The sequence below is a fragment of the Vipera ursinii genome (assembly GCF_947247035.1).
Source record: "Vipera ursinii genome assembly, chromosome: 5".
In the NCBI taxonomy this organism is placed as follows: Eukaryota; Metazoa; Chordata; class Lepidosauria; order Squamata; family Viperidae; genus Vipera; species Vipera ursinii.
In genome coordinates, this window is record NC_139518.1 from 94,985,190 (window position 1) to 94,999,266 (window position 14,077).

The 14,077-nt window shown below is 46.5% G+C and overlaps 1 protein-coding gene across 2 annotated transcripts in view; it reads left to right on the top strand.

The window, feature by feature from the left end:
• The window catches only part of SHLD2 (shieldin complex subunit 2), a 44,672-nt gene extending 35,739 nt beyond the window's left edge, over positions 1–8,933 (top strand). Inside the window, exons 7-9 of one of the 2 annotated variants that reach the window (XM_083364195.1) lie at positions 912–1,146; positions 6,784–6,899; positions 8,598–8,933. In XM_083364195.1, coding sequence (XP_083220321.1) covers positions 912–1,146; positions 6,784–6,899; positions 8,598–8,770 — 524 coding nt within the window. In that variant the 3' untranslated portion in view covers positions 8,771–8,933. The remainder of the gene's footprint in view (positions 1–911; positions 1,147–6,783; positions 6,900–8,597) is intronic. The other variant, XR_014492706.1, reaches the window with a different exon arrangement.
• Positions 8,934–14,077: the final 5,144 nt, after the last annotated feature.

A 14,077-nucleotide genomic window follows, 5' to 3' on the forward strand; every position in this document is an offset into this window, starting at 1 on the left:
ATATAACTGCAATTTGATCACTCGGCAACAGGGCAGCATTTAAGGCATTGGCAGTGTCCCACAACCACACGGTTGCCTTTCACCAGGGTTTTGCTGAAAACTGGCCATTAACTTCCGGCTTGCAGCAAAGCTGCACCTTTTGATTTGCCGCATTCATTTTACGACTGCCACCAAAAAGGTTTACAGAATCAGGTTGGGTCACATGACCGTCCCATTTTACGACGAGTGGGCAGTCATAACCCGAGGACTTCCTATGCTATTTACTTGTCAGTGGGAATCAACTACAAAACAGAAAAAAGCCCAGGAAAAAAACATACATCCAACAGTAAGAACCACCACCACAACAACAAAAATAAATAAGACCCAAACATCCAACATTAAACATTTTTAAAAAAACACCAACATTCTGGTTGGATGCTGAAAACAAAAATGAAAAAAAAAACCGTAATAAATTCCCTTCCCTTTACATAGGTAAAGTTTCCCCCGCACATGCGTGCTAGTCGTTTCCGACTCTAGGGGCCGGTGCTCATCTCCGTTTCAAAGCCGAAGAGCCAGCGCTTGTCCGAGGACGTCTCCGTGGTCATGTGGCCGGCATGACTAGATGCCAAAGGCGCACGGAACGCTGTTACCTTCCCACCGTAGTGGTCCCTATTTTTCTACTTGCAATTTTACGTTGCATTTCGAACTGCTAGGATGGCAGAAGCTGGGACGCGTAACAGGCGCTCACTCTGTTACGTGGCACTCGGGATTCGACCCGCCAAACTGCCGACCTTCTGATCGACAAGCTCAGCGTCCTAACCCACTGAGCCACTGCGTCCCTTTACATAACGGGTCTGGAAATAGTGGTAAACTTTCTTATCCTTATTTAACAAGAGAAATGTACAAATATTTCATTCTGGCGGCTTTCGTAGGAGTGATCGAAGTAAAGGGCTGCGTTTCAAAGCTGAGCTTCACGGATGCTTCCTTGTCCTACGGACAGCTGGTCTTTCACGCCGGGACACCCCTGGAGCACATATTCGCTTCTCTTCCTCTGATCACCTACAAGGGGTGCGCAAAATGCGGCTGTGAACTGCAGACAGACGATAACGCCATCTACCAACAGTGCCCTACTTGCTTGCCTTTGAACAAAGTCAAGATCTTCTACAGGTAAGCCAAAAAAAAGAAAAGAAAAGAAAAGTGGAAGATGAAAATCTAAAGTTGCCGCCAGCTTCCTGTTTAATATTTCGAACATTCTCTGTAGCTGCATTCGCGTGTGATTTCAAGAAAGTCGGGCAAAAATAGCCTTGTGAAGACGTGAGTGAATTACGTTCGCTATCTGAAATGGATTGAGCGGCTCGGAGGCTAATTCTGTCGTTCCGTTACTTTGCTACTGTTAAGCGTTTCTTCTTCTTTCCGTTTCTGGTTTTTTACTGTTGGAAGCCGACTAGGAGACAGGCGGCAAATAAATTTAACCAATCTGTAAATAACCCATGTAGATTTTTGAGCCACTGAAATCCTAGCCCCCAGCGAGCCAATGGATGCTCTTTTCATCTCTCTTGGAGATTGGGGAAGGAAGATTTGTGCAAGGAGCTAGTAGCGGAGTGACGCCTTTTCCAAGACCTTGATCTCCACCACCACCCCCAATATTTTTCTCCTTGCATCCTCCCCCAAAAACACTCAAAAACTGGGCAGCCTTGACCGCGCCTAGCTAGCTTGCAAATATCCTATTTAGGGCCTCTCAGTTATAACTTTCACATGGACGGTTCTAAGTTCTGAAATTAAACAGCTTTAAGGTTACATTCTGGAACTCTTTGTCGGGATACCTGGTTATGGTTCAAGCCAGAAGTAGGAAGGTTGGAGGGAAAGAGGAGGAGAAGTGGGGAGAAACGGGAGGGGAGTGGTGAGGGAAAGAGGAGAGGAGAGGAAGAAGAGGGAAGTAGGAAAGAAAGGAGAAAGGGAGAAAGAAAGTAGAGAAGGGGGAAGAGAGAGAAGGAGGGTGGATACAGTGAAAGGGGAAATGGACGAGCAGCACCCAAACTTACATGTATGTATTTATGTATGGCGCTATATTTGTTGACTTGTTTGTGGAAGAAATGGGAAAATAAAATTGAATATATTATGTGTGTGTGTGTGTGTGTGTGTGTGTATGTATATGTATATTTTTTGGATTGCTAACAAATTTACACAAATATGAGCTGTCATTGTTGTGACTACAGCCTGTGGATGGCCTTGGGTTAGGCTGAAACAGGCAATAAGATTTGCCCCGTGTTTGGGGCCTAGCAAGGTATTCTAAAATACTTAACACACACACACACACACACGTGTGTGTGTGTGTGTGTAAATTTTTTGGCTTGCTAACAAAGAATAAAGGGAGACCTTTATTCTTTATTCTTTGGCTTGCTTTGTTAGCAAGCCAAAAAAAAAATTTACACAAATATGAGCTGCCACTGCTGTGGCTACTGCTTGTAGATGGCCTTGGGCTAGGCCGAAACAGGAAATAAGATTTGTCCCGTGTCTGGGACTAAGCAAGTTTTATTCTGAATGCTTAACAAACATTTAACATATATATACATACAGTATATATACATATATACATATATATACGTGTGTGTGTGTGTGTGTGTGTATATGTGTGTGTGTGTGTGTATGTATGTATATATATATATATATATGGGTATATATATATATATATATATATATATATATATATATATATATATATATATATGTATATGTATGTATGTATATATGTATATATATGTATGTATATATGTATATATGTGTATGCATATATATATATATATAAATAAAAAGCCAGACCTTTGGGATATTACATTGAGATTTTCCTTTGCGTGTCTCAGGGTCAGAAGAACGTACGCCAATATCTCAAGAAGCCAGGCTGAAATGGGAACTGTTCAAAAAGTTGAAACAGCCGCTCTTCGAAAACCAGATGTTACACCCAGTTTTTAAGAGGGTCAGGAGGCAGCTGTGGTGAGGAGGCAGCTGTGTAGCTACTACACCTGCCAAGTCTCCTTTAGTCTGTCAAGAGCCACTTCTGGTGGGCTGACACCAGAGGGCAGTAAAGAACAATTTATGGAGAAGAGAGACTTTCTTCCAGTTGCCTCTGACTTCATTATAACGATAATAGGAACGGGATGAATCCGTTTCATAGGAGTGGGAGGAATCCGTTTGTGGTCTTAACTCTAAAAAGCGGAGATGCAAAGACACCTTCTCCTTATTTTGATCCCCAAGTTTTTGCTGTGCCTGTCCTCACGCAACTCAGGATCCTCATCAGCATGTTTGGGAGGACAGATCTGGATGTCTGAATAACAGAAACTCTCAATTGCATTTAGGCCACCCTTGTCCACCCCTGGGATTTCTGCTTCAAAATACTTCATTTACTCGTGGGTTTTGGATTGAGTTGAGTAGCTTGAGCAGGTAGCTTAGGGCCATCGTCTCTGCTTTCATTCATCTTCAGAAAAATAATATCGATGCTTTTTTTTTCATTGTGCTACTTGGGGAATATTTCTCGTCCCAGCCATTTGGCCCATGTGAGTTTGAGCTGAGGATCTTTCTCTTCAACTCCCCTGCTTGTTCAGGGTTGCCAAAGTCAGATGGGATTGAATGCAGGTAACTCCTCAACGTACGACCATAACTGAGCCCCAAATTTTAGTTGCTAAGCGAAACAATTGTTGAGTTTTCTTCCACTTTACAACCTTGCTTGCCCCTACATCGGGGTAGGCAACCTTGGCTCTTTTATGACTCGTGGACTTCAACTCCCAGAATTCCTGAGCCAGCATGGGGGAACTATGGCCCCTTCCTGACTTGTGGACTTCAACTCCCAGAATTCCTGAGCCAGCATGGGGGAACTATAGCCCCTTCCTGACTTGTGGACTTCAACTCCCAGAATTCCTGAGCCAGCATGGGGGAACTATGGCCCCTTCCTGACTTGTGGACTTCAACTCCCAGAATTCCTGAGCCAGCATGGGGGAACTATGGCCCCTTCCTGACTTGTGGACTTCCAACTCCCAGAATTCCAGAGCCAGCATGGCTGGCTCAGGAATTCTGAGAGTTGAAGTCCACGAATCATAAAAGAGCCAAGGTTGCCCACCCCTGCACTTGGTGTTAAGTGAATCGCTGCAGTTGTTAAGTTAGTGACCCGGTTGTTAAGTGAATCTGGCTTCCCCGTTGACTCTGCTCGCCAGAAGGGATCACATGACCCCAGAAAAAGTGCGATGGTCATAGACACAAGTCAGTTGGCGAGCATCCGAATTTTGGACCACGTGACCCTGGAGATGTCATAAATGTGGAAATTACTCATAAGTCCCTTTTTTCCCCAGTGCCGTTGTAACTTTGAACCATCACCAAATGGCAGGTTGTGAGTTGAGCTGTGTGCTATATTTGGGGGCCCACCGCACCAAACACGAGTTTGGATTTTGTGTTGTTGTTGTTTTTTTCACTCGCTATCGTCTTCCTCCCCCCCCTCCTCATTTTGCAGGCAGGCAGCAGTCAAGTCAAACAGCATCGCGGTTGTGGGTGATAACGCAACAAGGTGGATAATTATCATTGTAATAAACGTTTGCCCGGCAGGTTTCTGCCCTTTAGTGCGGCTAAGGCGCTTTGGACTTTACAAAGACGGTGAAGGTTGGCGAGATTGTTCCTGGCAGCCTTATCGGCTCTTGATAAGGCTGTAATTGGCCCCTGTTCTGATGTATCAATAATTTAGCTCAAGAGTGAAAGTTGGCTTCTTTCGCTTTGAAATTGCCACTTAATTGTTGCTGATTATAATAAGTGTCCGTGGGAGGCTGGAAGACCAGCTTGGTGGGCAGTGTCCTTCCGCTCACAGTAATTGCTGGCATGCAGAGACCCAGTTGTGGTTAGGTGCCACTCTGGCCTTCAAAGTAGGGGGGCGGAAATGTCCTTGAGTTAAGAAGGGCCGAGAGTTAAGCAGGCACGGGGGAAGGCGTGCAGTGGCCGGGATATCTTTCCACATTGAGTCATAGCCGCGATAGCTCGCCTTGCTACATATTTAGTTTAGAAACAGGTACACCTAGGCCTTGACTCACAACAGTTCCCTTCCTCGCCATTCAAAGTGACAAACGCACAGGGGAAAAAGTCACTTACGACCTGGGGGGACATGATAGCAGCGTTCCAATATCTCAGGGGCTGCCCCAAAGGAGAGGGGCTCAGGCTATTCTCCAAAGCGCCGTAGGGCAGGAGAAGAAGCAACGGATGGAAACTCATCAAGGAGAGAAGCAACTTGGAACTAAGGAGAAACTTCCTGACAGTTAGAACAATTAGCCAGTGGAACCACCTGCCTCCTGAAGTGGTTAATGCTCCAACACTGGAAGTCTTTAAGAAGAGACTGGACAGCCATTTGTCCGAAATGGTATAGGGTTTCCTGCCTGAGCAGGGGGTTGGACTAGATGACATCCGAGGTCCCTTCCAACTTTATTATTGATCAGCGCACAGTCAGCCAGCTGTTCAGACCGCGTTTCACATTTTTGTCTACCTATCAAGTCCTTCCCAAGGACCTGGGATAGGCAGATATGGATGTTTGATGGTATTATAGATATTGTCGCAGGATGGAAGCAGTTCCTAGTAAGGCTGCCTTTTGCAATTGACTGATGGCAAATTTGTCAATGCCGATGATGGTGTTCAAGTGGTGCTCCAGTTGTTTTGAGATTGTACCCAAGGCACCTGTTACTATTGGTAGTACCCTTGCTTGCCTTTGCCACGGTCTTTCTATTTCTATTTGTAGGCCTTTGTATTTTTATATCTTCTCCGATTCTTTCTCGTCTATTCTGCTGTCTCCAGGCGCTGCCACGTCCACTAGCCAGACTTTTTTTGTCTTTCTTATGGACAATTGTTAAGTCCGGGGTGTTACGTTGCAGGTGCTTGTCTGTTTGAATTCTGAAGGCCCAGAGCAGTTTAACTTTATCATTTTCTATGGCTTTCTCTATTTTATGATCCCACCAGTTCTTGCTTACAGGCAAATGATATTTCTTGCAGATCTTCCAATGCACCATTGTTGCTACTTTGTCATGCCGCTGCTTGTAGTCGGTCTCTGCGATCTTCTTGCAGCAGTTTACCAGGTGGTCCCCTGTTTCTTCAGCTTCTTTGCGTAGGCGGCACTTATTGTCTGTTGCTGTCTTCTCAATTTTGACATCATCATCATCATCATTATTCACACTTACGACCTTTGCAGCATCCCCGCGGTCGCCTGATTTACATTCAGACGCTTGACAACCGACTCCCATTTATGACGGTCGTAGCGTCCCACAGGGAGGGTCACGTGATCCCCGTTTGCGTCCTTCTGACAAGCAAAGTCAGTTGGGGGGGGGGGAAGCCAGGTTCGCCCAGCAACTGAGTTACTTCACTTAACAACTGCTGTTATTCACTGAACCCCCGTGGCCAGAAAGGTCGTAAAACGAGGCGAAACCCGCTTAGCCAACGCCTCGCTTGGCAACAGAAACGTTGCGCTCCGTTGTGGCCGTCCGTCGGAGACTAGCCGGTTTCTGTTTTCTCCTCCGTGCCGGTTAGGGAATTCTGGGGGTTGAAATCCAGGCACCTTTAAAAGCTGGCAAGGTTGAGAAACACCAATGAAGAGGGATAATTAAGCTGCCTTTGAAGGCATCGCTGGCATTCAACGCATCGCCGTCTCCCAACGCCGCGCTTCGAGATAAAACGAGTAATATGTACTTGTAGACGATGGCATCCTTAGGTGTCTCGTAGCGGGAAACATCAAACATGAAAACTGAAATGCCGCTGATTTTTTTCCCCTCCCCCATTCCCCCCTTTTAGGCCTGCTGTGATGACCGTGGAGGACGAGGGCTATGAAATCTCTGTTCAGGTGGGATCCGACCTGATGGAGAAAATCTTCCTTAACATTCCCGCCGAATGGCTGAAGAAGGCTGTAGGTAATACCTCGGGAATCTGTGGTGTAACCCTGGAGAAATGTCGGTCTGTAATCCCTTAATTTCGGGTTCAGGAAGCAAAGAAGAATAATTCCAGAAGCAGAGAGGAAGCCTCACTCCCTTCCAACACGGAAGATGTTACGTAGTTGAGTCATGAAACGTCCGCAAGAAAGCAAGCAAGCTCAGAGAGCACCAAGGACCCCAGAGTCCTTTCCTCCTCCTCCTCCTCCTCCTCCTCCTCCTCTTCCTCCTCCTCTCCATAAACATCACTTCCTTCTAGCACTGATGATGTTCCCTAGTTGGGCAATGAAACATCTGCAAGAAAACAACCAAGCTCAGAGAGCACCAAGGACCCCACAGTCCTTTCCTCCTCCTCCTCCTCCTCCTCCTCCTCCTCCTCCTCCTCCTCCTCCTCCTCCTCCTCTCCATAAACATCACTTCCTTCTAGCACTGATGATGTTCCCTAGTTGGGCAATGAAACATCTGCAAGAAAACAACCAAGCTCAGAGAGCACCAAGGACCCCACAGTCCTTTCCTCCTCCTCCTCCTCCTCCTCCTCCTCCTCCTCCTCCTCCTCCTCCTCCTCCTCCTCCTCCTCCTCCTCCTCCTCCTCTCCATAAACATCACTTCCTTCTAGCACTGATGATGTTCCCTAGTTGGGCAATGAAACATCTGCAAGAAAACAACCAAGCTCAGAGAGCACCAAGGACCCCAAAGTCCTTTTCTCCTCCTCCTCCTCCTCCTCCTCCTCCTCCTCCTCCTCCTCCTCCTCTCCATAAACACCACTCCCTTCTAGCACTGATGATGTTCCCTAGTTGGGCAATGAAACTTTGCAAGAAAACAACCCAGCTCAGAGAGCACCCAAGAGGCCACAGTAATAAACCTTCCTTGGCCTCTTGTCGTCAGATCACATTCCATCGCCAAGATCAGGATGTGGCTCAACCTAGCCTGGTGCCCTCCAGCTTTGGCTTGCAGCTCAGGATGATGGGAGCTCTCATGCAAAAGATCTCATAGGATTCCTGCCTAAGGAAGACTTGGTTGGTTGGATTCAGTGGTGGGCGTAGGTTGAGGACTACCCGTATAGGAATCACTAAAAAAATAATAATAATCCCACAGACATTTCCTCAGCAGAAACAAAAGCATTCAGGGTCCATGGCTCCGGGTTGGCCTGGATTACCCCTTGCAGAATGGATTTCTGAACTCACAATAGGGGGTGGCCATCTGTTCACATTCCACAAATTCCCTCAAAATCAGAAGAGGCTCCCCACACGTTTCGCGCTCCCATTCCACGGCCTAGCCCAGGGCTCCCCAACCTATGGGCCGTGACCTCTCGGTTAGCAGGCCACAGAAATGGCGGGCTGGTGCACGCGCTCATGCGCGCGCACTCTCTCCACCCCACCCCCACTCGCGCTAGCCCCCGTGGGCCCGTTTGCACATGTTGCGCGGGCGCAAACGGGCCGCTAGCACCAGTGGGTTGCGTGGCCGATTTGCACATGCGCCAACAGGGGCCACCAGTGTGTCCAGCCCTGTTTGTGCCCGCAGGGGCGGCAATTGCGCAAACTGCTCTCCGGAAAGGTTGGAGACCTCAGGCCTAGCCAGGGAAAAAGAGATTTCTCTGGAGCCTCCGGTGAGAAGGATGGTGAACTACTACTACTACTAATACTAATACTTCTTCTTCTTCTTCATCTTCATCTTTTCCAGAACCTTCCTCAGATGCTACCTATGGGATGCTGGTGGCCGATCTCTGTCACTCTCTACTCACGGACTCCAAGGCGTCTTACCTTCTAACCATCAGGAGCCATTTTGTCCTGGATGAAAACAGTTTCCCTCTGGAGAAAGACTTCCGGCTGCTGGAGTTCCACCTTGATCTCTGAGGCAGCCATTTTCTAATGAGGTTCCTCCCTCAAGTTCACAACCACACAAAGGGATAAAATGGGGACAAGCGAGTGAGGTTTTTTTTTTTAATATTTTTTTACGAACGGGTTTTAAGAGCAATTATTTCTTCAGAGAGTTATTAAAAAGCTACTCGAAAGGTGACGGATGTTTTCCTGGTTAGTCGTTTATCCCCAAGGCTTAGGAATTTCCTGAAAAGGAGTTCAAGACCAACTTTTTAAAATGCGTCGCCTAAAAAAAACAATATTTTTCCTCGCCGCACCCGTTTTTTTCGTCAGCCCCAAATTTTCGCCTTCCTGTCATGGGGCCAGCTTGTCTATTGGAAGCTCTTCTTTTCGAAGTAAATCTCTTGTAATAGCAGAAAGAATTTTTTCTCTTCACAAACGGTGGCTCCAGCTACTTTATCAAACCGCTGGAAGGAATTTCTACATTTGCGTTTAAAAAAAACACCCAACCCTGTTCCTGGAGGAGCCGTGCCAAATACACTCAGCTTGCAAAGCAAATAAATGCTTCAAAGAGGAAAAAAAAACAACAGACCTTAAATTGTGCTCCTGATTAAAAGATAACCGGGGGGGGGGCTATTTCTCGGTCTGTTCCCCTGGAAAACCAGGTTTGTATTCAAAGTGCAGCCTTACATGAATATAATAACTCTTTCCTCTATTTGTGTAATTTAGAGATTTTAGCTTGGTGGAGCCTAGCTGAACTTTGATTTGTGGTGGGAAGCCTAGATCTTAAAATGTTGATCTCGTACTGGGAGCAAACCCCGCCCTTCCTTTCTAGCACTGATGATTATTATTATTATTATTATTAATTTAATTTAATTTCTATACCGCCCTTCTCCCGAAGGACTCAGGGCAGTGTACAGGGCAATAAAATGCAATAAAAATACAATATACAAAAGTTAAAATGAGAATTAAATAGAATAGCCCAATATCCACCTCGTTCCTCATCCTTTAAAACTCTGCACAGCTATTTCCAGCTAAGGGTGACTATTTTTTAAAAAATGCATACATTATGAGAAGATGTATCTAAGATTGAATGTATTTGAAGAAATGGTTTGCAATATATTTGTTTGTATGTATGTATGTATGTATGTATAGATGGAGAGAGAGAGAGAGATACAGGGCTTTTTTTCTCACAGAATGCTCAGAACGGAGTTCCGGCACCTTTTTTTGATGGAACCTTATAGGGTAGGCAAGGTGGGTTGCATGACGTGTGAGATTCGGCACCTTTTTCTTTTACAAAAAAAGCACTGGATAGATAGATAGATAGATAGATAGATAGATAGATAGATAGATAGATAGATAGATAGATGATAGATAGATAGATAGATAGATAGATAGATAGATAGATGATAGATAGATAGATAGATAGATAGATAGATAGATAGATAGATGATAGATAGATGATAGATAGATAGATAGACAGATGATAGACAGACACACAGACAGTCAGATAGATAGAGATATAGAGATAGAAATAGAGATAGAGATACATAGAGATAGAGATACTTATTCAGTGAAGCATCACTTTCCTATGCAATCTTTCCTTACTGTAAACATATAAGAAAAATGAGGGGGCCTTGGTGCTCTCTGAGCTTGGTTGTTTACCCGCAGATGTTTCATTACCCAACCAGGTAACATCATCCGTGCTAACTAAGTGTACTAGTACCAGTAGACTGATGATGCTACCTAGTTGGGCAATGAAACCTCTGCAAAAAAACCATCAAGCTCAGAAAGCACCAAGGGCCCCACATCTGCCTGTCTGTCCACAAGCAACGGCCTAATCAAGGAACCACTAAGAACACTCCCACCAACATTAAAAGGGTAAACTACCTGTATATAAATAGACAGCAAACCCAACTCCCTTCTAGCACTGATGATGTTACCTAGTTGGGTAATGAAACCTGCAAGAAAGCAACCTAGCTCAGACAGCATCAAGGACCTCTCTCTGTCTGTCCATAAGCAACAGCCTAATCAAGGAACCACTAAGAACATTCCCACCAACATTAAAAGGGTGAACTACTCGGGCCCAGACTGAGGAGGAATTTTTAATTTGGGGTTCTTTTTAACTGACTACAGGGTTAATTTAATATTTTTTAATTTGGTTCTTAATTTTTGTATTTTGGATTTTTTAATTTCCTGTAAACCGCCCTGAGTCCTCAGGGAATAGGGCGGTATATAAATATAACTAAATAAATAAATAAATAAAAATACCTGTATATAAATAGACAGCAAAGCCAACTCCCTTATAGCACTGATGTTCCCTAGTTGGGTAATGAAACGTCTGCAAGAAAACAACCCAGCTCAGAGAGCACCAAGGACCGTACAGTCGTCTTCCTCCTCCTCACTCTCTCCCTCCTAGCACTGATGATGTTACCTAGTTGGGTAATGAAATGTCTGCAAGAAAACAACCTACCTCAGACAGCATCAAGGACCCCACATTCCTCCTTCGCTCCCTCCCTCCTAGCACTGATGATGTTACCTAGTTGGGTAATGAAACATCTGCAAGAAAACCACCAAGCTCAGAGAGCACCAAGGACCCCACATCTGTCTGTCCATAAACCATAGCCTAATCAAGGAACCACTAAGAACACTCCCACCAACACTGACAGGGTGAACTACTTGTATATAAATAGACAGCAAAGCCAACTCCCTTCTAGCCCTGATGATGTTGCCTAGTTGGGTAATGAAATGTCTGCAAGAAAACAATCCAGCTCAGAGAGCACCAAGGACCCCACAGTCCTTCTCCTCCTCCTCCTCCCTCTCCCTCCTAGCCCTGATGATGTTACCTAGTTGGGTAATGAAACGTCTGCAAGAAAGCAACCCAGCTCAGAGAGCACCAAGGACCCCACAGTCCTCCTCCTCCTCCTCCTCCTCCCTCTCCCTCCTAGCCCTGATGATGTTACCTAGTTGGGTAATGAAACGTCTGCAAGAAAACAACCTACCTCAGACAGCATCAAGGACCCCACAATCCTCCTCCTTCGCTCCCTCCCTCCTAGCCCTGATGATGTTACCTAGTTAGGTAATGAAACGTCTGCAAGAAAACAACCAGGGCTCAGTGAGCACCAGGGACCCCACAGTCCTCCTCCTCCTCCCTTCTACCACTGATGATGTTACATAGTTTGGGTAATGAAACGTCTGCAAGAAAACCACTAAGCTCAGATCCCACAGTTGCCTTCCTCTTCTTCCTCCTCCTCCTCCTCCTCCCCTTTTCTCTTCCTCCACAAACACCCCCCCCTCTCATCTAGCACTGATGATGTAATGCAGGGGTGTCAAACTCAATTTCATTGAGGGCCGCATCAGCATTGCGGTTGCCCTCAGGGGGCCGGGTGGGTGTGGCCTACTGGGTGGGTGTGGCCTACTGGGTGGGCATGGCCAGTTCTACATCGTTCGCATCAAGGGTGCCTATGGGGGCCTGGGCAGGAGTGGGACAGATCTGAGGGTCTCTGGGCCAGGGCCAAGGCATCCTGTTTCCAGGATAGCTTCACATGAAACCACTTCGCGGGCCGGATCTGGTCCCCGGGCCTTGTGTTTGACACGTCTGATGTAATGAAACGTCTGCAAGAAAACCACCAAGCTCAGAGCACCAAGGACCACACAGTTCAACCCTGGGCAACGAAAATATCCTTCCATTGGGGTGCTGGCAGTGTGTGTGTGTGTGTGTGTCTGGGAGTTCAGCTGGGCAACATCTGGAGACCTGCCGGTTCATCCCTGGTAGAAAGCTCTTCTTTCCTCAAAAGAATCCAGAGTCTGCAGGCATTTATGCCACCATCTCTATTACCTGCTTGGTGTAGCAACCAGACTCTCAGCTTGAGTGGGCTCCGTCGTTCCTTCAGCCAAGGCACAGCATAAAAAGGAGAGACAGCCTTATCCTTGCAATCAGCAAACCGATGGATGGCGTGTCTTCTCTGAAGTATTTACAGTAGCAATTTTCAGCACCTGAGTGGCTTTCTGCGTAGGCAAAAATATTTTTTTGGGTGCTTGTTCCTGGAGCTCCTTGTGCCCAACTCAATTGTGTTCTCTGAAAACTGCAGGGATGGGCCTTTGAGAAGGTGTGTGTGGGATGCCAGGCAGAACTTGCTACCAGAGTCTTAAAGTCTCTCTAGACAACGTGCAACCATTTATTAGAGAACGTGCAACAATTTATTATTTTCAAAGGCCCTTTATTTAAGGCAAGGCAGTCGTGACTTTGCTGGGAATTCTGGGGGTTGGAAGTCCACAGGATTTACAAGTTGCCGAAATTGGACACCCCTGACTGAAGAGGAGAGCCACAATGACGGGGACAGGCCTCGTTTCCCAGGCTTTGGGATATTTTATTTGAACAAAAACACAATGCAGGACAGACCAGCAAAATATATAAGAGCTGGCTCAAAAGACATTTCATATACATGGTATTTTTGCTATCGTTCAACCAGAACACAACACACAGCACAGCGGTGGGTTGAAACGTTACGCCTAATGAGCTGGGTTCACACATCAAACACACACCCCCAAGCACGGTTTACAAAACAAGGAACGTGCATGTTCTGTACCAGCCTGCTACTGGCCCTGCAGAAAAGGCAGGGACAACCCCTTTACAAACGGCAAGAGGCTGGAACTAAGCCTGCCAAATTTATGGATACAAAAGCAAACAAGACATGAACCAAGAAACAGGAGCTTTAAGAAACAGGAACCATCCGAGCGGTTGCCTTCAGCAAACCAGCCCTCCCAGACATTCCCCTTTTATACAGTTCAGGGCGTGGCTTCTCTCTGCCTCCTTCCGAGGTGCCCCATTGCCTTCCTCTGTTTACTCCTGATTGACTGCCTCCTGCGTCGGGCGTCCTTGAACAGGGCCAGGTGTGGGTCATCTTCATCCACGCTGTCAGGCTCACACAGCTGGGTCTCCGTCGTGACCAGGTGGGAGGGGCCTGGCTGAGGGCTCTCATCAGCAAGCTCTCCAACCCCCTCAGCAAGCTCTCCAACACCCCCCTCCTCCTCCTCTGAGTCGTCCGACCCAAATGCCGAACCCACAGGCTGACCCTGAATCACAACAGTGCATGAGCTGGAACCACGATATGACTGCCAATAGTGTAGTGATCCTCAACTAGCCAGGTTTGCAAGAATTTGACCCAGTCTGTACTGGATGGTCGTCTTCCAGCATTAGCCACAATGGTGGGCCGATGTGCATTGAACACATTTGTACTACCTGGCTATTAGCATTGACAAGCTCATCTCCAATCATGAGGTTTACATCCCATAAAACGTGGATTCCCACTAGAGGACCTAAGCCGAAGTGAAACAAACGAC